We start from the raw sequence: 24,281 nt of genomic DNA on the forward strand, positions 1-24,281 counted from the left end.
CTTTGGGTGATTTTTAAACATTTTACAATATAAAGAAAGAAAATTATATGCCAAAAAAGAAAATTATGCTCAGAGAGTCTAATTAAAACCTGCAATTAAAATCTGGTCAAGATGATCCCATAATAACATATTTGATATTAGCACCAACTCTTGGAGATACCTTGCCCTTTCCTCTCCTTATCTGATTCTCCCTGACCAGAGGCCAGTGTATTTAGATGGCTCACTTTATTGGATCACCGACGACTGTCTTTCGATCTTCACACTGAAGCTTTCAAAGTCATCTCTGATTCTGAAGCTCTCTTAGAAACTTGCATACCTGACTCCTTCAGCGCCGTCTTGTGCATCCTAGATAACCGCTTGTGTATTTCAGAGAAAACATGGCATACCCAAAAGATATGGTCCTTCTCTTCTTCTCCAGGGACATGGAAGAACATGTGTTCCATTGATCTCACCGAAGCTACTCCTTGTTTCAGCACCCCTTTTGTCCCGACTTACCCTATAGCAATTCTTGAGAAGAATAAGTTACTGATTCATGGTCGTTACTACTTGGAACCAGCTGTGCTAGTTGATCTCCATACCAAATCCTACGATTTAGTCTTCAATCCTACCACCTCCGGATATTCTGTTCATTATTTCGAAAGTTTATTCTCTTTTTGATCAAATTAATGAACTCTTTTCTTCATTTACTTTGCTAGTACCTACCAATATGGAAACCATTTGTAATTTATTTTTATGGGACGCCAGTTTTATTTTTCTGGTTCTTGCTGTATTCGGCTTTCTTGGATTTTTCTTTTCCCGCTATTATTGTCATCTTTTGCTGCTATATTGCTCGAGTAATTTTTGGATTGTAGACTACTCGCTTTCCAGTTGCCAAACCGTATGTGGCATGCCAAAGGGAGTTAAAAAAAGACAAGATGATGAAGGAATGGGTTTGTCGAAGCGTTTTTGCGGTTTCTAGGATCAGCTGTTCATGAAAACAATGCAGCCGCACAAGAAACCGGAGCTATCACTCTTTTTAACTTAGCTGTCAACAATAACAGGTTAGATAGCTCATCCTCTTTTTTTTTTCTTTGTTACCAATCAAAGTCTTTAGCAGTGTCACTGTATGGGCTGCCTGTGCTAACTAGTGCTCTTCGTGTGCAAACCTTCTCACAGTTTCCTCTGTTTTGTTTGTTTCATTGAACTGCACAAACAAAGAGTTGATGCTGACTTCAGAGGTCATTCCCCTGCTTGAGAAAATGATCCCAACCATTATAAATCTGACTCTTAATTTCGATCGTACTCAGGCCCTTGAACTTCTCATATATTAACGTTCTTTAATTCAGTGGTTAATACGACAGATAGAAGAAGGGAGAGACATGGTTAATCAACTTAGCAGCGCTCCAATTGTTATCTTTAGCATTTGCATATATTGTATCATTTCAAGTTATCACTTATGATAACACATTACATATTGCCGCCAACTAGACAAAGTTGACGTACAAAATTACAATTTCAAGCCATATAATAACACATTGCAAAGCCAATGGTTTCACCATCCAACTTATGTGGAAGCTTTAACACCCGCCATGGAATTGGTCAGTTTACGTACTCAGTACCAAGTGGCAAATATTTTTTAAACCGCCACTTCTAAGTTCTAACCACATACAGTAGCAAAGGGGACAAACTACTCCTTGATGTTTTGGTCTCTCATAAATCCAAATTCGTTCAGCCATGAGTCCTGGAATTTTGAGGAGACGATCCAGCTCCCTTATTCTTTTCACGCAAGGTACATGTCTTCTCTTATTTAGTCTTACACTTCAAGACACCATATATGGGTGTTAAGTTCGTTATTAGTTTCTAATATTATTCGACATCACAAGCTTACAACTTTGCATGTTGAATTGAACAGGTTTAGGTTCATACACAACACAAACGCTCGGGAAGAAGTGAACATGTTGTGTCAAGGAACAGGAAATATTTTATCTAAGTTTTGTGTAATGTCAATAGGTAACATTCTTCCAGTGAATATGCTGACAGTTTAAACTCCAGGAAAAAAAATTATCATGTCAACTATGCTTCATAACCTTTTTGATCTGTCATTTTGTTTGGTTCATGTGTTAGCCAATCAATAATATACAAGTAGATGAGTAAAGATTGATTTCTGGAAGAATCCGAGAACAGAGTACAAAACTGAATATATTATAATTCTAGTAGCTAAACATAATTTATATATTTATTTCTGACAAGAAAAAAATTATTTATATAGCCCTATAGAATCACACACCTGGATCAATCTATAATTAATAATAATTTTGATTAAAATAACATTTTGAAGAAAAAAAGGTTAGGGGTTTGTATATAGTATAGTGGTAAAAATATATAGGAACAAGTTAATTAATGTTAATTATCTAGTAGTATATAGTAAGTATAGTGGAATAAGTTCACGTAAAAAAACAAAGTTGGCGTAATTTGTTTATTCGGGGTGGCCTGCCCACAGTGAGAGTTGTAACTCGGGCCCAAATTGAGAGTTAGTGAACTTAATAGGGTTACTTGACAAATAATTCTGATATCTTTTATTTCATGATAGTGAACTTGGCTTAGTGAAGTTTCTTCTAGGGTTTTGAAGATTGCGAAAATGAACTTCCGCCGTATGATGGTTTCCGGTGTTCATCTCTGGAAGAGGGACTGTACAACGGTCGCTGGTCCGCAGTCGGTCTTGATCGAGACCTCTTATGCTCTTCCAACGGCGGAGGAGATAGCGAAGGCGAGGGTGGAGACATTGACGAGGGCTGAGAAAAAGATTATGTTGTTGAAATTGTTTGATATGGACGCGAGAAGAGTAAAAGAGACAATAGATAAGTTCAAGAGTGATTATAATTCATACTATAATGCATCATCGAATGTTTTTTTGTTGGTTATCTTGTAGATCTTTGAGTGGATGGAGAGTAAGAAAATGTCATTTACTGCTGCCCAGCTTGCGGTTTATGCGGCTGTTATTGCCAAGACTAAGGACTATCAAGCCGCCTACCAACACTTGAGGAAAGTAGACCCAAACTGGAACCACATGGACAAAAGTTCCAAGAATTGGCCTGCTTCCCAGAAGCTCCTTCGAATGAAAAAAGAAGAGAATGAACTTTCTCGTGTTACCTATCTCAATTTCGTCATGTAATGAAGGACGCTACTCGCGCAAGTGTTATGGATGATCGTGGCCTTGTACTAGTAGTAAGTTTGGTTTGGTGTCATGGTTATTATTAATTAATGAATAAAGCACGGTTCTGGTATCAATTTTACTCTTTTGCCTTGTTAATTCTGACTCTTGTATCATTCTTGAACCTGATAATATTATGTTGTATCTATCTCTCTTCGTGAGTTTTATATGTTGCTTAATATTACTAGTAATATTTTCAAGTTACTGTAAAGCATAAAAAAGTAATTAACCAAGAAGAGGAAACCACTTGACTTCTACATAACACTAATAACACTCCCATGATTGGTCTTATTTTACTCCATTTTGCATTTCGTGCCTATTGCCTTACCATTGCTGCTGCGTCTTTGTTCATTCCCCATCAATTATCCATATTGTAACCCCACACAAAATTGCACAAAAACTTTATATCTTTTAATCCAAATATACAGCACCAAATAATTAAACCTATAACTTGTTTTCTAAAGTATCTTACATCACTTGTGTCAAAAACAAGATATGATGCGTAACAGAGAATGTTTGAGCTTTAGATAGAACAATTAATTAATTATAAATCACCATAGATATGTGTTTATTTCTCAAGCAAATGTGTATAGTTTTTGTGAGCTTTCTTAAGATATGAATCACTCTGTTTCTATATAGATGTTAAATGATGACAATTTTTGTTTTTGTTTTTTATAGCTTCGGTTAATGAATGTTTCTTCTTATTGTCCTTGTAGATCTTTTGTGTTTTTTAAGCTCCAAATAGTTTGCTGATTCATCTAATACAATGAGTTAGATAAGGGATTTCATTTGCTCATTTGCTGATCCATCTTGGATTGCATTATAGAATTCATCGTCCAAGTGCTCTTTTAAAATTTTATGAATCATCTAATAAGGTAACAATTTTCTCAAAAAATATTTTCAGATCGGTTAACGAATAATGCTACTCTACGGAAAGCATCGTCAAAATCCATTCTGCTGTATTTTTCTTAGTGTATGACACATACCTTTGAGTATGTAATAACTGTGTTACAATACTTCAGTATGTCTTTGTAATAACTCTTTCATTTAAATGAAATTTGTTTTTGTCACAAAAAAAAAAAAAACTAGGTTTAGGTGAAAGATTTTGATTTATCTTGAAAACTTTACTAGTTGTATTAATCGTACAAACATTCATTTGGATATATTTAGAGATATCAGCACCACCTTGCCATGATCGCTGTCAATGCATCTGGAGGCAAGCAGAAAATGCAAGATGTTAAGTGGTCTTCAGAGATGGACGATTTCAAAAACAAAGAAACTCCCGCATTCAATTATTTGAAAAAGTTCAGAGTAATTTATAAATCGGCAGAAGAGCTGAAGAAAAAGAGGGGAGAGAAGAAAGGAGAGCCAATGGAGGAAATCTTCACAGAAACCATTGATCCAAGTGTTCATGATTGGGAGAAGAACTGAAGAAGAGAAAAAGAAGAAGAAGAACTGAATAAGAAAAAGAATAAGAAGATGAAGAACACTTTACGAGGCATATAACACAAGATCCTAACTAGAACAACGATCAAATAACATATGTTTGTTGGTATATACGTCACTTCATAAATTTAATATCGATGATGATACTTGTACTGAATTAACTTTAATTTTTGTATTTTTAAGTTGGTAACATTTCAGGATGTTACGGTGACGAAAATAACGATCCTCCTGGTTCATTCTTTTTAATTGACGGATTTGGTAATACAATCATTTATATCCATGTTTTTATCAAAACTCTCATACCTGATGAATCATTTAGAGACAATTAAGTAAAATAATTTTTCTAATGAGTGATTTTGAACTTGAATAAACTTTGTAACACATTTTTAGGTGGTTGTGACTTTCAAAGATGATAACGTTCTTATTGCATAGATTCTAACATTGCTATTTTCAAAATCAAGAAAAAGAATTAAATAGTTTTACATGTTAAGTGTATAGGAGATTTGAGTGGTGTCAATTTGCAATCCTCTAAGTTGTTATGGTGTAGTCAATTAATTCAATCAACTATTTATTTATTAATGTTTTTATTACGTGAATTACTTAATTACATATGAAATTATTTCCAAATTAATCATAACTAAAGTTGGTTAAATATTGATTATATAATTTTTTTTCACTTTCCAATATTATGCTAATCCATTTTAAATGGATTAGTCAAAATCAGACAAACCATTTTTTCTCTTGATGCAACAACCAATTAAAGTTTTTCACGCCGATACATTACACATTGTCATTTTGGTAGAATTCTCACAAATAAACTTGTTGTTATCAACACTTATTTGCACGAAAAATCTTCTAAAGATGGGAAAACATAATTTTCATGATTACATATAAGTGATTTTTGTAAAACTTTTGTAATATAGGTTTTTTCTTAAATAGGTAATTGTGACTTTTAAAAATGGTAAGAGCGTGATTTGGGAAGACAAAGTCTCCTTTAAATTAAATCAACTTTCAATATAATATACTACATGATATATTTTTATAAAATATTTTATATCAGTTTTTGATTTCTAAATAAATTTTGTATTTTTTACCAAACAAATATTTGTCAAACATTATTAATCTAATTTCGCCATTAAACTTATATTAGAGTATTTGATTTGTTTAATTATTTGATTGGCACTGCTTGATCTACTTTCACCATTATTTTAGTTGAAAACATTACCTATTAATATGATTCATTATGTTTGGTATAAGTATAACTATCAATCATTTTCCTTGAAAACAATCACCAATTACTCACTTACATTAAATTAACAAACAAAAAAAATTGGAATTTAACAAGACACAATTTGTGTAACACAAACGAACATGCCCGGTTCAGGTACACAATAATAATGATTTAATTTGGCGGTCGGTTTAGAAGACACTTCCTAAAACGGGGCGTAGGGTTTTAAAAAGGGTTTCTCTTGTCTTCTCCGTCGTCGTGTCTCTGCAACTCGGAGTAAATAATTACGGCGGCGATCAAATGCCTCGAATTATCCCTCCCGAGAATCTAGGTTGCCCACCGATCCGTGCTTTAACCTTTGACTCTCTGGGCTTAATCAAAGGTGCCCACTTCTCTCTTTCTCTCTGTTTACTTGTGGGGATTAGATTATATAGAAGTTTTCTTTTTCCTAATAGATTTTTTTTTTCAATTTGATGTGCAGTGACTGAAGCTCGTGGTAAAGAGAGAGGGACTCCGACCGTAGTGAACACATGGGGCGAGATGAATGCTTCTAGAACCGTTCTTGCTGCTTCCATTGATGACCGGTTAAGGAATCCGGTAAAGTTTCATTCTTTTTATGTTGATGTTAAGTTAGGATTGGAGGTAGGTGTAGCTTAGTAACAGATTGATTTCTCTACTGCTGAAATGAGCTGCTTTTTTTTTAATATTAGCTTATAGGATTCGAGCTTGTGATTCTTAGTCTTGGAGACAATTATGGTAGTGCTAAGCCGAATTTGAGGTTTCCATTGTATTCCTTGTTCTATTCAGGCAATTAGTAGTTCGAGTTCTTTGTTTTGCTTGTCATTTTGAAACATTGAGTTTTGGCTTTGTTTAGTAGCGATTGAGAACTTATTCGTGTAGCATGTTCTCATTTTGTTTGCAACAATGTCATAATCTCTTACTGTATAGCACATGAATATTATTTTTTCCTGAGTTATAGTTGATCATTACTTCTGTAAAAGCATGTATCAGTTGGTGAATGTATTAGCAAATTTTGAGTTTTCATGCCTTACTTTGTAAAAGACAAAACTGTGAAATCTGATTTTATTGAAGAGAGCTTCATAAGTTGTGTTTTCCTCTTCATTTATTTTTTCTTGGGTCTTAAAGACAAACTCATCTGTCTGTTTTCTTCTTTCCTTTTTTTCCTTCCAAATGCAGCTTTTGGCTGTTGCAAGAAAAGATGGCAATGTAAGTTTTTCGTACTTTAAGCTATGTGTATTTGTGTAATATATTTCTATCCATAACCTAGCTAACATTTATCCTATCGTTTTGTTCTTTTCTGTCCTTTTCCATAGGTTGAGATTCTTAATCCTTGTAATGGTGATCTTCATTTTGCATACTCTGTATATGGTGATGATGGTTGTTCCCCTGAGGATAACGAAATTTCTGCCCTGCACTTATTCAGAAAAAAGATAGATGATCAAGCAGAAAGGTATATATACCTGAACACTGAAACAGTTTCTTCGAAATTTCCAGTGAATTATGTTTTGTATGTTGTGTTGCCATTGACGTTCTCAACAAAACTTAATGTTATTAGATCTTGCACATTGCTTACATGCACAAAAAAGGGAGATGTGAGCCTCAGATCAGTTAAATTTCCAGATGCACATAGTGATTCCACGGATGATTCTTCTCCTAAAACTTGGAAAGCATGTGGTTCTGGTGAAATATTGGTTGGTAAAGTGGATGGGAGCGAAAACTTCAGCGTATTTGGAGGGTTAGTAGTTAAAAAATGAATCGATTTGCTTATATCTGTGGATCATCTCGTTTTATATCTCAGTTTTGGTTGTTACTATATTGAAATGAATGTCTGATACAGGAGACGGGTTGAGGCCACTATATGGGATCTTGAACAATGTACTAAGATCTGGAGCGCCAAATCCGTGAGTTGCTTCCTCGTCTTTATGTCATTCAAAACCTCGCAGTTTCTTTGATGAACTAACTAAGCCTTTACCGTCTCATCTCTGTTTGGTGCAGCCTCCTAAGGACAATCTCGGAATCTTCACACCCACCTGGTTCACTAGTGCTACGTTCTTGAGCAAGGATGATCACCGTAAATTTGTCACGGGCACCAAGTCTCACCAGGTTAAAACCTCTAGTTTCTTTTCTTACTGTATCTTGTCCTGATCACTCACATTTTAGTCTTGTCCTGATCACTAACATTTTACTTGTGCTGGAGACAGGTTCGTCTTTATGACATTTCTACTCAGCGTAGACCGGTCCTGTCCTTTGATTTCCGTGAGACCGCAATTACATCAATCGCGGAAGACCCAGACGGTCATACTATCTATGTCGGGAATGCTTCTGCTGACCTTGCTTCCTTTGATATACGAACAGGTTCATTGATTGTCTTTACTTATGTATTATAAACTAACATTGTATACTGAATCAAACAAATAATCAATCGTCTCTGTTGCAGGAAAGCTGTTGGGAAGCTTTTTAGGAAAATGCTCTGGAAGCATAAGATCTGTGGTTAGACATCCACAGCATCAAGTGATAGCTTCTTGTGGTATGATTCATTGTCACAACTTCACCTCCATATGCCGTTACAACAGTCTCATGTGTGTTGTTTTATTAGATTGTTCAACAGTCTCATGTCTGTGTTTTTATTGATTTGCTCAGGGTTGGACCGATATTTACGTGTTTATGACGTGAAGACACGCCAACTCATTTCTGCGGTATGCTCATCGACATACAACTAGTATTTTTTGGTCAAGTAGGGTGTTGCTTATCTATCATTGTTTTATTGTAGGTTTTCTTGAAGCAGCATCTTACAGGTCTTGTGTTCGACTCGGGCTTTACTGGAGAAGGTTTGTTTTCTATTGCCGTTGACAAATCAGAACTATTTCTGTTTTCCTCCGTTAGTATGTTTGTAAGATGATTGGTTAATATGGCTGAAGCAGAGACAGCTGTAGCAAACACGGTTGCTGAGGCTGAAACAGAGGAGATCATGGAACAGGAAGACGATGAAACAGAGAAGGTTCCTGTGAAACGGAAGAAGTCAAAGAAAGAGAAACGCAGTAGAGAAATAGACTTTGAGGATAAAGACGATGAGGAGAATGAAGATGGGACTGAGAAGGCTCCTGTCAAAACAAAGAAGTCAAGGAAAGAGAAACGCAGTAGAGAAAATGTCCCTGAGGCTGAAGAGAAAGACGAGCTAAGAAGCAAGAAGTCACGAGAGCACAAGAAGATAACCAAGAAAGTGAAACACAATCAGGAGGAATACTAGGTTTTGAAGACACTGTTAACTTTGCTCTGATCTGAGTAACAGTTTTGAACAAAACATTCATGCAAGAAAGTAAAAGAGTTCGTGTGTTTTTCCTTATTTCTATAAAGACTAGTTTTGAACGAAACCTCTTCTTAAGGTCTAAAATCGTTGGGAGAGCTACAATGTTCATTAAAAGACTAAAAAACACATTTTAAACAACAATCCTGCATCATTCAACTCATTGTTAGAAAGAGGGCGAAACCAAATATTAACCATGTCTCTCTTTTCTAATGTCAACATTGCTGCAACTTCCTGGATTTTCATACTGTCGCAAAATTTGTCGGGATCTGTTCAAGCCGGAAGCTTAAGTTTGGTGTTGGTTTTCCAGCTAAAACGAAATAGAAAGGGATCCAAAGTGTCAGTAACATGATCAGTATCAGTTATGTAAAAGGTTTAAGTTCAGACTGGTGGGGCTACATTACCTTATGTAGTAGTAGTAGAAGAAATCTGCGTAGAGAGCTGTTTGGACAAGCCCGGACACACAAGCTGGAAAATGCAAATATATGTAAAATTAGCAAAGAGGAAAAACAAGTGGTAAAAATGTAATTAGTCTTCTTTGTTGAAAGATTACAAATCCATCTAGTGAAATGATCTTCTGTGAAATAGCGATAGATCCAGTTGATGATATAGAGTCCACGATACGCCCTGCAAGTTAAATCATTACCCATGTGAGTGCATGCTAAATATTCCTCAAGTCTGCACATTGAGATTTTGCGTACAGGACACAAAGTATGCATCAGAACCAAATGCATAGCAAGGGCAAACCAGTCTAACTTCCTTTTGACAAAGAGTGCAATTAGTTCAGCTCAACTTCTAGACAGAAAAAAATTAGAAGGAATAACAATGTATAGACTTCTGAGATATATGCAAGTGTTTCTCATTGATCAAATTAACAAGTGTATGAACTATGAAAGATAATAGTATATCAATAGGCTGAAACCAATTCTAAACACACCTAAAGAGAATGCATGTTGCCAGTACTCATGCTAAATCTACATTGAGTTCCAAAACATGAATCTGTAAAAGGCAGTGGGGTAGAGTAAGCAAATGCATATGTCTAAAAAAATTACGTACCCGAGAAAGAGGACATATTGCCCAGTCAAATTGTCGACATTTCCACTTCTCTGTAGCAACACCAACTGGGGAAGGATAGCAACTGCCTCCAAGTAGATAGAAAAGGCCCAGAATACCTGAAATTATTTTGAATTCACAGAATTAACAAATGCACTTATATTCTGAGTGAAGTCAGCTGCACAGGTGAAACTTTTACCAGGAGCATATATTTGACAAATACATATGAAGGTAGTAAAGGTAAGCGATCTTGGTGAAGTGCATATACGAGTTATTAAAGTTTTCTACGAAACGTTAATCAAAGTACATTTTGGCCAGAATAGTAACAGCAAGACACAGATGCCACTAATCCATGGGCACCTTATGGAACATACATAGGTAACCAGGACACAGCAGGTTCCATTAAATGGAAGCAAACAAACCTTTAACGATGCGACAGTTTGACATTCAAAGAGTTTCTCAAAAACAAACAGGGAGATACTGAGAGGTTGTATATGTAGTACAACGTTTAAACAAGCTTTAGCACCAACTGAAACAAAGTTTTCACATATATAACTATAAAAGCCAGACTCAAATCGGTTGTGAAAAGAGTAGAATTCAATGTATTTACATAGATGATAATATATTCTACCAGTAGCCAAGATAAATACCAAATCCAAATGATACAAGATGAAAAGAACTGACATTATCCATCATAATCACCAAGCACATATAGTGTTTAAGAATATACTTAAGCATCAGGATTATGAAGTTCAGCCATATCTAAGCGTTCTGTATAACGAATTAACCAAAAAGAAGATTGCACAACATATGGGAGTAAGCTACACAACCACATTGATATGTTCCGATAAGTATTCGATTTCCTAGTCCCTACAAACTAAAAAAATACAAATCAATGTGAAATTCATATGGAAAAATACCTCTTGAATTGTGAACTTTTCATTCAGGACAAGTGCCAGAACAAAACATGCTAACACAACAAACTGATGACGAAATGTGTCAAGGTCCTTATCGTATGACCTCCTCACAAGTGGATGCCTACGCATACACCAAACGATAGCCAAAGAGCTGGCAATGAAGACAATCTTCATAACGCTGTTGTAGAGAGAAACGTAATCCGTAAACAGATCCAAGTAGCGAGTCAAGAACACAAGCGCATATAGCTCTTGAGTCTTGAGAGAGATTCCTATTAGCCAACAAAATTCCAAAATTCAAAACAACAAAAAAAATGATAAGAAGCAGCACAATGTATGATAAAATCTCTTAGGCAAACAGATCTCTCTTTCGTTTTTAGAAACTCATAAGATTGAGATTTCACCACTATCTTGACTTGAAATTGCAAACTAACCAAACACGGATTCGCCTCAAAAACCGATCACAAAACCTCAATAAAAAAATTGCATTTGGAAGCTATGGTTCGAAGCAAAACGCGATTGTAATCGTTCTCTTCGAAACATAAAACAACATTTCCAACGGAAAAGAGAGAACTCACCAGCGCAAGACTTGGTAGCGTAAATTTTGAGAAGAAGGATTAAGATACTGGTCAAGTGAGTCATATCGCCAGCAAATCGAAAGATATTCATGGTTGACCACAACACGGGAGTGAGAGAGAGAGAGAGAGATACAACTCAAAACGATTCCAAAATTTTCCCAGAAAAATCAAAAATCCAAAAGAAGAGAAAACGAAATCAAACGATTCTTCTCTCTTCGAATCGAGAGAGAAAGAGAAGAAGAAGAAGGAAGAGAGCGAGAGAAGGAAGAAAGGGGTGCCGTAGCTGCACGTTTCAGGTTTTTGCAGAAACTCGTTCAGAGGAGACGATGACGTGGCAATCTGGAACGGTCTCTAACGTGTGAGTGTGTGCTTTACTTATTTCTTAATACTGCAATTTAGTCCTTCATTGTTCCATTAATTACTGATTTTTAACCTAAATTAGAGACCAAGAAGATGCTTTTTTTTTTTTTTATAATTTTCGAAAGGTGGAGTTATCTGGTACGTCGCACCTTTGGTTAAAGTAGAACGCGTCAGCTTTCGGTGAGTCTATATATTGCGCGAAATTAAGACACGTGTTAAGTAAACAGTGATGTGGCAGCTTGGCGGTACGCGAATTGGTGCGGCGTTTACTAATTTTTAATTCCACGTGTCCTATGTTTGAAACAAAAAAAAGGACAGTTAGAAATGACTCGGATAGATAATTGGACCCGTAACATAGCTTGTTTTTTTTTTTTTTTTTTTTTTTTTTTAACATCTAAAACATTTTATTAATACGAATCAGAGTACAGAAGATTAACAATGAGAATAATAATACAACCAATAGTGTATGTAACTAAAAAACGACAAAGAAAAAACTTAATCTGATTAATTAATGGATATAAACGATAATTGGACCGGTAACATAGCTTGTTTATTAATGGATATGGGCCTTTTGAGATTAGTTATCACTAACCCAATGTTATAACCAAATTTGATTATTATGAACCACATCTATGGTACCAAAAATTTATAGTCTTTGTAGCTTGGTAGACCTGTGTCTATAAATATGTGTTCTTGAGACTATAAAGATGTGTTCTTTACAAATATGTGTTCTATTGTTTGGTTTTGTGCTTAGTGCCCTGATTCAAATCTTTTCTTTTTCTTCTAATTCTGTGAAGATAGTTAGAAATGACTCGGTTAGATAATCTATAGTTACTCATAATTTATAAATAAATATATATAGCGATATTCAATGCGTCGCTTCAACGTTCAAAATTTCGTTTGTCTTGTGAACGACTAGACAAACATGAAAATGATGTATAAACGTCATTTAAACCAAAAAAAATTATGTATGAACGTTCATCATGACTCATGGAAACATAATATTTGTTTTGTTTTTTTTTTTCCTTAGTCAAAGAAATCTAAAGCATTAGTAATGCCTCCCTTCGACGTTAGAATAGACACCGTGGTCGGTCTGATTTTTTTGCCGTGAGTGTTCGAACTACCGATTTTGAAAATCTATACCATTTTTCAATTGTGTATCTCTTAAGAGTATACCATGTATCAAACAGTTCTGAAATCAAACACATGTTCTCACATCCGAAGCAGTAAGCACACTTAAACCAGTTTCCCTGATTAATTAAATAAGCTAAATATAGATAACGGGGCATCACGTGTCGTGATTCGCTATACAATGCAACTACGACAATCGACAAAGTCGCCGCATTTGTAATTTTATGTTGTGATGTTTATTAAGGTTGTTCAGACATGAGGTTTTAAAGGTTGATAAGTCATAATGGAGTCAGTTTTTTCGAAAGAAAAATAACGTGTTTTTTTGTGAAATATTATTTTAAAATAAAAATAATTAAACCAAAACAATAACATTATGTTTAGAATATTTAGAAAATATTAAATTTTGAATTTCTTAAGATGAACACAATAAATTATTAGGTTTTTCTTTACATATTCCAATAATATGGAAATATTTTGATTGTAATGTTTAAAACTAAAGAAGATCTAAAGTTGAGTTAGGTTTAATATTGTTACCAACGCAACAAAGAAAGTGAACTTCCTTTAGCTTAACACTTTTTTTTCTCAGTTTGTATTCTCTTTCGACGCGCCTTCAAAGGTATCGGCGACACGTTGCACTTGTATCTTTCAGAGTCAACGCTTCACTAGCATAGGGTTCTTCTTACTTTATGGTTACGGAGGACAGAGTTATTTTATTGTATTATGGAGTATGTAATACTTATAATACGTGTTATTATTACTGGAATAATTAATCTTTAACAGAGCATATAAGAAATAGTAGTAAAACATACTATTTGGTTTATCTTATACTCATATTCATCGTCTTGCTTGTAGTTTACAAATTCTGTTTAAGAGCTTATAAAATTATCAATATGTTAACTAAAACATATAAAAACTGAGAAACAATCTAAAAATAGTATATTTTACACGTGTATTCTGAAATTTTAGTTTCAAATGCAACGTCAATTAGATTTTTCTTTTTAACAATGTTATTAATTCTTTCGTATCGGTTGAATCGTTAAATGTAAAACATTAATATAAACATTGTGATGTATTTAATTGACTTAAATGTTTTTTTGTTAAAGGGTATGCAATTTTATAAATTAGTGTTCAAATTGACTATTTCCGGATTTAAGTCCATACAAAATTCCGAAGACCAATCCACAAACATCAAACCGAATTAAACCATCTAATACAAAACCAATTCGGGTTTACAAAACCAAACTAAACCGGACGATATGAAATCCAAATCTACAACTGAAAAACACAATTGCAACTGTTGACTATGGATTACATATACTCACCAAAGTAGAATTTCTGGTGAGTCTAGATGGCGCGAGTCGAACGAAGATGGTGATCCAACTTAAATGTTTTGTAGCAAAGATAAAGAAAAAAACACTCTTGAATACTTGTCAAAAGATATAAAAATAGTTGTTGAGTTTATGTCTTTTTGAATATTGAGAAATGAGAACTTGGAATATGTATTTGTATCTTTGTTTTTCTTGTTGGCCGGCCTAATTTTTTTGATATATATGGGGAGAAAAAAAAGATAATCCAAAATCAGATACCGAAACCTATCAACCAATCAAATACTAAACATCATTGACCTATATTGATTTGTCAATAGTATTCATTTCTACTCCTTCCCATATTAATCAACTCAAACGAATTTAAGAGGGGGTATTTAACTTGATGTTTTAAGGATTTGATAGGATTTTAATATTTTAGAATTTTGAAAGATTTCAGAGATTTTTAGGAGATTTGATTGTATTTTAGATATTTTTTTATTTTTTCTTTTTAGAAAATAAAATGTGATTCTATAAGATTCTGTGAGATTTTATTGGTAAACTTGTGTGATTTTAAAATATTTTGCAATACAAAAAAAAGAAAGAAAATCTGTCGAAAAAGAAAGAAAGAAATTGTGGGAGATGAAGACGTAAACTTGTCTGAGATACCACCACACAGCCTAAATTATGCAAGAAAGAAAAAGAAGCTTTAAGTGAGATGAAGAACAGAGGAAGAAGATGAGCAAAAGGGAGAAGAAGAAGGTGGAAGACACATGAGGAGAAGAAGGAACAAGTCAATAAGGAAGTTGGGTTTAGTAGTTTTGTGTGTGTGTTGTAAGAAAAAATCCACGTGATCCTATATTTCAATGGTTCTCTATAGACAATAACCAAAACAGCAGAGTAAAGGGATATAGAGAGAGAAGCAAACATGAATGGAAGAAAAAAAAAAAAAGCAAACGTGAAACAAAAAAATGTCGTGTGATGAGATACAACTTGAGGAAGAAGATGATGTGGCCATAGTTTAAGTATTAAATAGTTTCAGCATTCTCTATTGTGTAATCGGACATGAGAGAAAATTGTCATAAGTTACTTGTGTTCTGTTCTAATTTTCATTGTTAAACACTTGATTATCCCATAATTGTGACCTATCATCGTGAATGTATTTCTACGAACAGAGATGGTCTGCGGAGAGTTGTCGGAGTTATCTGCGGAGAAAGCTTACAGAACAGATATGGTGGTAGTTTTAGGACTGTGTTTTTTTTTGTTTTTTTTTTAATGAAATCCTTTAAAATTTCACCTCAAAGGGTATGATTTTGAGAGGAGTATTTTTTAACTAAAAAGCAAAGAAAAAGTCTCTTAGAATCATTCAAAGTAGTATTCTAAAAAAAGTTGTGATATTTTGAGTAACAAGAGATTTTAAGTTGGTTTTATAAACTATTGATTGAATAACAAGAGATTCTGAATTATTTTAAAGGATTTTATAAAAATCTTAGTTGAATAACATATGATTTTATAAGATTTTTTAAAATTCTTAATTGAATAACAGAGTATTTTAAGAATACTTTAAAATCCTTTAAAATGTTAAGTTCAATATCTCCCTCTAAATTTCTTTTTGTCGTATCAATTAAACACGATTCAACAAGGAGAATTACACAGTACGTATAAGTTTCCTTTGAATTATTAAATGATGTGTTTTCATTTCACATATCATGTCGTTACGTACGCTAGAGTTGCCGACCTATATACAGTAGAATCTCTATAAATTAATATTCGCTATAAATTAATAAATTCGTTTGGTCCCGAGTTAGGCCAATGTAAAAAATAATACATTTTGATAAAATAATAAGATAATAATTTTTTTAGAATTCCTATATAAAAATATGGTCCATCAATATCATAAATTAATAATTAAACAAACTAATATATATATATCTAAGAAAATCGAATGAAATATGATTTTACTGTTATTTGCCTATTATTAAATTTGCATATGGTTGTTAGAGTTTTTTTTCTAAATCTTTCTCACTGATCAAAAGATGAGATTCTATCCGTTACATTTCAGTATTGACTTTGTTACTGCAGAAAAAAAAAAAAAAAGATAAACTTTTCCAGAGATAGAAATAAAAAAATCTGACAACGAAGAAGAAGAAGACATAAGAAAATTCTGAGCCTTTCAATTCATTCATATACGATTACGCGTTCTTCTTCTTCCTTCTTCCTTCTCTCTTTCCCAGAAAGTATCATTGAAACCCTTTTTTCACTTTTTCTTCTGACTTTTTTTTTCTCTTTCTTCGCTGAAGAATCTTTAGTTTTCATTTTTAGATTCTGTTTTCTTCTTCGTATAAACATATATAAAGTTTCGATTTTTTTTCGATTCTGGGTACACGAGATTAAACCCCCCCCCTCCTTTTCCATGGCCTCCGCGGCGATATTCTCATCTCTCCGACGGAGGAGATCGCCGTCTCTGGAAGCTTTTCTTGCCCCCGTTGACCTTTCCGGCGTAGCTCTTGTTCAAACCCTAGCTTCCATTTCAACAGAAGTCGTATCTTGTTTCAGCGGCGTTAGATTCACGTTCCAACGCAAGAACGCTCGTTCTCTGATTCGCAAGATCGAGATCTTCGTCGTCTTGTTCGAATTCCTCGCGGATTCGAATTGGGGGTCAAGAATTAAAAGAAGAGGAAGCAGCTCTGTTTTTTTCTCCGAATCAACGGCGTTGCTCTGTTTAAAAGAGCTTTACCTTCTTCTCTACCGCTCCAAGATCCTCATCGATTACTGCGCTCAATCTAGTAAGTTATGGCTATTGCTACAAAACCCTTCAATTTCTGGGTATTTCCATGATTTAAACCAAGAAATCTCCACTCTTTTGGATGTTTTCCCTGTCAACGACCTCTGTTTAAGCCAAGACATCACAGAGCAATTCGAGTTGTTGCAGAGACAGTCGAGGAAATCGAAACTGTACATCGACAAAAACGACGAGTCCTTACGCGAAACGTTTTATTCCTTTCTTTATGCGTTCGAGAGCGGTGAGATTCCGAGTCCTGTTGATCTGAGATCCTTCTTCGTCGAGAAACTGAAGATTAAAGACTCTGAGAGTTGTAGAAACGAAATCGAGTTTTTGGAAGAACAGATTGTGAATCACGACGGTGACTTGGAGCCTACTGGATCAGTGATTAACGGGTTTGTAGCGATTACAAGGTACTGTAGGTTTCTGTTGTTTGGATTCGAAGAAGATGGTTTGGAGTGGTGGATTGAGAATCCTAAGAAGCCACGAAAAGGGTTCGTTGCTCAGGAGATTGGGGACACGTTTATAACTGTGCCAAAAGATTTTGTTTGTCCCATCTCTCTTGATTTGATGACAGATCCTGTGATTATATCTACAGGGCAGACTTATGATCGGAGCTCTATAGCTAGGTGGATTGAAGAAGGGCATTGTACTTGTCCTAAAACAGGACAAATGCTTATGGATTCGAGGATTGTTCCTAACCGAGCTCTTAAGAATTTGATTGTTCAATGGTGTACAGCTAGTGGTATATCTTATGAGTCTGAGTTTACTGATTCTCCTAATGAGTGTTTTGCTTCAGCTCTTCCTACTAAAGCTGCGGTTGAAGCTAACAAAGCTACTGTATCGATTCTTATTAAGTATTTAGCAGATGGTTCTGAAGCAGCTCAGACAGTTGCGGCTAGGGAGATACGTCTTTTAGCTAAAACGGGAAAAGAGAACCGTGCGTTCATTGCGGAAGCGGGTGCGATACCGCACTTGTGCCGTCTTCTTAAATCCGAAAACGCTATTGCGCAGGAGAATTCAGTGACAGCGATGTTGAATCTATCGATTTATGAGAAGAACAAGAGTCGGATCATGGAGGAAGGTGATTGTTTGGAGTCTATAGTAAGTGTTTTAGTTTCAGGTCTCACAGTTGAAGCGCAAGAAAACGCAGCAGCTACATTGTTCAGTCTCTCTGCTGTACATGAGTATAAGAAACGGATAGCGATCGTTGATCAATGCGTTGAGGCGTTAGCCTCGCTGCTTCAGAACGGGACACCGAGAGGGAAGAAAGATGCGGTTACAGCGTTATATAACTTATCGACACATCCAGATAACTGCAGTAGGATGATTGAAGGAGGAGGTGTGTCTAGTCTCGTTGGAGCACTCAAGAACGAAGGCGTAGCTGAGGAAGCAGCAGGAGCTTTGGCTTTGTTAGTAAGACAATCTCTTGGCGCTGAAGCTATAGGGAAAGAGGACTCCGCTGTGACGGGGCTCATGGGGATGATGAGATGCGGAACACCGAGAGGGAAAGAAAACGCGGTCGCTGCGTTGCTCGAACTCTGTAGGAGCGGTGGAGCAGCTGTAGCGGAGAAAGTGTTGAGAGCACCTGCCATTGCGGGGTTACTTCAAACGCTTTTGTTTACCGGGACAAAACGGGCTAGACGTAAAGCAGCATCGCTTGCTCGTGTTTTCCAAAGGCGGGAAAACGCAGCGATGCGGTCTGGTGGTTACGGGTTTGTAGGGAATTCGAATGGTAATAGAGACGGTAGTTTTACAACCGATGTCTCTGTACCGATATCAATCTCAATCTCCGTACCTGTGTTGTGATATCTATATGGTTTAGTGAAAAAGTTCTAAAAGAGGTACTCTTTTTTGTTGTTGGTTGGTGGTGTTTGTTTCATTCACTGTATGTCTATATTATATACATTTATTGGTTGGGAAAGGTATAATACAAGTAATATTTTAGAGGTGATGAAAAAGATAACAAAAAAAGATTTGTGTATGGGTCTTTTCTTGTATGTGTATTGTATTTGGATGTATAAGCTATGAAAACCTCAGCATTGTGATCGTTTACTAAATAAAGAACTTGCTTTTCTGTACTAAACTATTTGAAATGTCTAGAAAATTAAATCGAAGAAAAGATTTGGTTGGAAAGGTTGTCAAAAAGAAATAAACAACATTTTAATGCGGTTTGACCAAAAAACACTTTAGATAATTTCTTAATTAATGAAAGAATAAAATAAGTTGGTGCATATATCTCAAGAAATAATGTGTCTAGTTTTGGATCATGAATCTAATAATGGTGAGTTATACTTAGATTTAAAGATAAAAATAAAATTTTCATAAGAGAATGATCAAGTAAGAAGACTTGAAAGTATTGACTAATGGAGAACCCTTTAAGGAGAAAAACATTCAACAAAAAGAATAATTAGATAACAAAGAAAGAAGGGAGATAGATAAAGTGAGAGTTGGAGTATTATGATTTGGATGGTTTCTCCACTTGTGAAATTGATAGAAGAATATTAAATTAAAAAGGAGTTCAAAGATATTCATTACAAAAGGTTGAGAAAGAGAGAATCTCTAGTGAAGTGGTGAGTTGGGACACCTTAACTTCGTATTCTTTTTTTTTCCTAAGCTTACTAAGTGGATCTCAACATTATAATTCTTTATAAAGTAAATTATAATTGTGTTTAAATGATTTAAAATAAGAATCTAAAGCAGTTTATAGCATGTAAGAACTTGTAAACTATAAAGATCGAAGTTTCAAATTTGGTTAAAAGAAAGATGTCCATTTCAAACTCCAATAGATTTGAAGCCTCTATTTTAAAGATAAGATGATTCGTGAAAATGTTATTGAAGAGACACAATATATTATGGGGCAATTGCATTTTTTGTACTTTTATTTGCATTTGAATGAAATCACACATATTATATTCGATTTTCGAGAAACATAACCACTAAGGGTGCTGAAATTACAGTTGACTCTTTTAAGAACAAACAAAAAATAGAAGCCGAAATAACAGATTTAACCCGAGGAAGTCTGCAATAGATATCTTTACGGTTGATTTCAAATTGACGTCAAATGGAAGACATAAAAATATGTCTACTCCTTAATTATAGTTTAAATTTTAATTAAAAAAATTATAAAAAATAATTTGGTAAACCTATTGACCAAATAATAACCACATAGACTTCATGCATTGTAATAAAATACATTTACATATAAACTAGTCAAATTATGGGAGGAAAGACTGATTAGGTTAAAATTATTTGATTTAGGGTTTGCTTAAGTAGATTTCTCTGTAGACTATTGGTGGTTGACTTTCTTATGCCATCAACTATTAATATTAGTCCTAGGCGTTCGGTCAGAACCGAGAGAACCAAACCGATTAAACCAAGATGTTCGGTTTTCGGCAGCATCTGTGAGAGGATCAACAAACCGATCGACGAAATTAATTTGGTAATTCGGTTCCCAGTTCGGTTCGGTTTGGCGGGACACATAACCAATCGGTTTTAATTAACCGAGTTATATATACCTAATTTTCACTAACCCTAATAATTTTCATTTCTTTCTCTTCCACATTCTGCCTCTCTCTCTGGCGATAAGCGATTCTGAAACTGAAAAAATCTGTCTCTCATCAAATCATCATCATAATCACCTTTCTTCTTCATCTTCGTCATCTACAGCTCTTCTCTCTATCAAACATGGTGTAGAGATCGACCTTTTCGCTGTCCAAACCCTAATCTCGAGTTTTAGACAGGTAATGTCTTCTTCTTTTCTTTGTCTTCTCCTATGATGCTTTGTTGTTTGCTTCTCGTTAATCAGTGTATTAATGTGTGGGTGGTTTATTATTTTGACAGATCTGAAGATTGTAGCAATGGCTAGATCAGAGCCAGATCTGGTGGAATTTGAACGACGATGTCGATGATGATATTGACGCCGCTGCCGGTATTACTTCAGCTTCTCTCGTAAGAATCCATCTCTCAACTTCTTCTCCTTATCGATTCTCTCATTTCCAAATTTTAATGACGACTCATCGTTTACTTGTTATTTTCTTTTGGTACTAGATCTGAACTCAGAAGATCTCCGAGTTCGTATCTTCTCCGTTTGAGCAATGGCTTTCGATTGCCCCATTTCTATTTCGCCGCTGGTTTTGCCTGAGTTCGATCATAATCAGCCGGGTTCAATCGATGAAAAGAGTTTCGGATTCGGGCTTCCCAGTTTTGATTTCGGCGGATCCATGGAGCTAATGGATGTGCCTAAGAAGAAGGTCACGGAACTCTCAGTCTCTCTTATTTGGTTTTTCTCCTTTTCGTTTTCCTGCTTCTGAAATGTTAAAAATTTCATTAGGGTTTTGAATTATTGTGACGTCTGGGTTTAAGCTCAGTTCTAAATTGATTTGGTTCCTTAAGGCTCATATGTTCTTGGGTGTTCGGAGCTATCTACTATGAAAATGTGTATATTTTTTCTCCTTGGAGAATGATAGTGTTAATCAAAGTTGTTCTTTATGAAAAATGCAGATTTCTAAACACAAGAGAGGGATAAGAAATGGGCCAAAGGCTCTTAAACCTGTTCCTGTGATCATCCGTTGCAGGTTATAGATTTGCTTCTCTTGTTGCTTTATCTGTTTGTCACTGTTTCATTCAATAGCTGAAGTATAAGCGCATATGCTTTCTGATTCAATATTCTGTCCTTTAGCATCCCTTTTCAGAAACTGTATATCATTTAAGTAACTAGAACTGTGAACCTTTAACAAGTTTGATGAAATAACTTCTTGTGTTCATTGCGGTATAATAGTCAACTTGTTTGGCCGTGGCAATAAATCACACTTGTTTGGCCTTGGCATATGCTTGATTTTGTATTTGTATCGCTTATCATGATCTCATGATGAGGGCACTTGTATATACCGTTGTTTAAGTGCATACTCTTTTGTGTTCCAAGAGTTGCGGGCGAGTTAAGCTGCCACATTTCTTTTGTTGCAGCGGTGAGCGGCTAAACCCTAGTGAGCAAGGCAATTCGAACAACTGATAAAGGTTTTCAATATGATCACTCCTTGTTGGATATCAAGAGGCAGCAACCTTGGCTTTTTTAGTAGTAGACTCGAGTGATATGATAGACTTAGTTGATGCTGTTTTGGAAAACTATTTGGGTTTTTGCTGCAAGATCAATATGCTCATGCTTCTTACACTTGTTGTGTCAATACCTCATAATTTCTTAGAGTGTTTCAAGGGTAATTATTGGTGTATCATAGTTAAAATAGCTCACAGGTGTGATCGCTGTTGTTTGTTTAGTAGGTCTCTCTCCCATTGTGACAGAGAGAGCACAACAATAATAACCCTAGGTAGAAAAGATTGTTATATCCGAAGACTCATCATGCTCATTTCCTACTTCTTTATTGTTTTACAAGGAACTATACAAAACTGGAGTACCACTCATGTGAAAAAAAACCCTTGATTTGATAACAATCTAAGATTTAACTATCTCGATCTTCCTCTTCATCATAGTTGAATGGTAGCGGAACTGATTTGAATGCTCTGAATTTTCCCACATTGTTCAAATGCTCGTTCTCCAACCTTCACAACCAGACAAAGCAAGAACCCTTAAGTAAAAAATGCTTTAAACGGAGCAAGCACAGTGATTAATTTTTTTTGGGTTCAGAAGTTACCTAAAGAAATTCCAGATACCACGACGTATGATCTCAAGAGCAGCAAGAAGAGCAACCATAGTTTCAAGATGTAAGAACACGAAGTTGAAATCCAGCACGGTCTGCAGCCACGCCAACCTCAACACAATGTTTACGACCTACAAAGAAGAGAAGACAGAAACAAAATTATAAAGAAAAACTAAACAGAATATGAAACTGTTCCTTTTAAGTTTCTTAATTCTCACCATTGCAATGTAGTAAACAGATTTGTGAGGAACAAGAATCTTCTCTCTCAACCAATATTTAGATGGATTGTGAAGCAATCATACTCTTCTCTACATTATTATTAACTACTAGTTGTCTAACAGTTAGAGTCTTAGAGATAGGATTGTTGTAGAAAAAGTTTAACTTAAATATCAATAGAAAAAAGAAAATAAATATTAATTGTGTGAATGTGTTGTATCGCCCACTATGAATTTATCGCCGCCGTTTCATCTTCGAACTAAAAAAATCAAAAAAATCTTTATATAAAAATTTTCAATTAAAGTTTTTTTCAATTATACAGACTTCACACAGAACTCCAACACGTTGACTTCAAAAATAAGTCTAAGTTAATCACCTAACTGCCTAAGAAAACCAAAAACTTGATTTCTCCATATGTATAATATATAATCATGTCAAAAACATATAGAAGCAAGTACATAACATATATCAAAGAATACAACAAGAAAATCTTAAAAATTATTCACCAATTTGCAATAAATTGGTTTACAAATTTTGCCGACTTCATGTTGATGTCAAACGAGTAGACATCAACAAGCCTCTACGGAGAGACTTTAACTCGAAGCCTATTTTGTGTGGTCTATTTTTGCAATTACAATTTAAAAAAGCAGACACCAGATGAAGTCTACTAGGATAGTTGACTTCTTTTGTTGTCTTCCTTTGTTAATTTTTTGGTCAGTTTTGCAATTAAAAACATAGAACAGAGTAGATTTCTTACGAAGTTTCAACAAGTTAAATTCGATTACAGTCAACTCTGGTTATTTTTGCAATTGACCAAACCATTGACTTGGTAGAAGACTTCTAGCTGACAAGTAGACTTCATCTATTCGTCAACTAGAAAAAGTAAACTTCGTTGTGGTTAGTTTTGCAATTAACCAAGTTTGACTTTCGCCAAGTAGACTACGTATGAAGTCTCAAGGAATGTTGACTTTGTTTGCAGTCTGCCGTGGTCATTTTTGGGGTTGACCAACATTTTAATTTTTTAACTAGTAGACTTCTTTTGCAGTCAACTAATTAATTTTATATCAATAATATTCCGGTTAATGTTTTTATATTTTGGT

General features: G+C 34.9%; 3 protein-coding genes and 1 long non-coding RNA gene across 5 annotated transcripts; 3 read left to right on the plus strand and 1 right to left on the minus strand.

Moving 5' to 3' along the window:
- Positions 1-5,978: 5,978 nt before the first annotated feature.
- LOC104741525 (ribosome biogenesis protein NSA1) lies at positions 5,979-9,256 on the plus strand. 2 transcript variants are annotated; one of them, XM_010462410.3, is made up of 12 exons: positions 5,979-6,246; positions 6,346-6,461; positions 7,062-7,091; positions 7,199-7,335; positions 7,441-7,620; positions 7,723-7,786; positions 7,881-7,988; positions 8,087-8,240; positions 8,323-8,412; positions 8,526-8,581; positions 8,656-8,713; positions 8,807-9,256. In XM_010462410.3, exons 1-12 carry the CDS (start codon positions 6,165-6,167, stop codon positions 9,130-9,132), a joined length of 1,401 nt encoding a protein of 466 aa, XP_010460712.1. In that variant the 5' UTR covers positions 5,979-6,164; the 3' UTR covers positions 9,133-9,256. The 2 variants fall into 2 exon arrangements, with proteins under 2 accessions (XP_010460712.1, XP_010460710.1); XM_010462408.3 differs by having other exon boundaries at positions 6,004-6,246; positions 8,804-9,256.
- On the minus strand, positions 9,245-12,251 carry LOC104741524 (ER lumen protein-retaining receptor A). The gene is made up of 6 exons (XM_010462407.3): positions 11,735-12,251; positions 11,163-11,428; positions 10,246-10,361; positions 9,743-9,816; positions 9,594-9,657; positions 9,245-9,499 (listed from the first exon to the last, which is right to left on the minus strand). Exons 1-6 carry the CDS (start codon positions 11,823-11,825, stop codon positions 9,463-9,465), a joined length of 648 nt encoding a protein of 215 aa, XP_010460709.1. The 5' UTR covers positions 11,826-12,251; the 3' UTR covers positions 9,245-9,462.
- A 4,297-nt stretch (positions 12,252-16,548) lies between these two features.
- On the plus strand, positions 16,549-19,397 carry LOC104741526 (U-box domain-containing protein 17). Its single transcript, XM_010462411.3, has one exon. The coding sequence runs from the start codon at positions 16,943-16,945 to the stop codon at positions 19,118-19,120; it is 2,178 nt and encodes a 725-aa protein (XP_010460713.1). The 5' UTR covers positions 16,549-16,942; the 3' UTR covers positions 19,121-19,397.
- A 1,488-nt stretch (positions 19,398-20,885) lies between these two features.
- On the plus strand, positions 20,886-21,498 carry LOC147928157 (uncharacterized). Its single transcript, XR_015581012.1, has 3 exons — positions 20,886-21,054; positions 21,155-21,262; positions 21,362-21,498. It is a non-coding gene; the product is annotated as an uncharacterized LOC147928157 (long non-coding RNA).
- The last annotated feature ends 2,783 nt before the right edge of the window (positions 21,499-24,281 follow it).

The sequence above is a fragment of the Camelina sativa genome, chromosome 14 (assembly GCF_030686135.1).
Source record: "Camelina sativa cultivar CO46 ecotype springtype chromosome 14, ASM3068613v1".
NCBI classification, from domain to species: domain Eukaryota; kingdom Viridiplantae; phylum Streptophyta; class Magnoliopsida; order Brassicales; family Brassicaceae; genus Camelina; species Camelina sativa.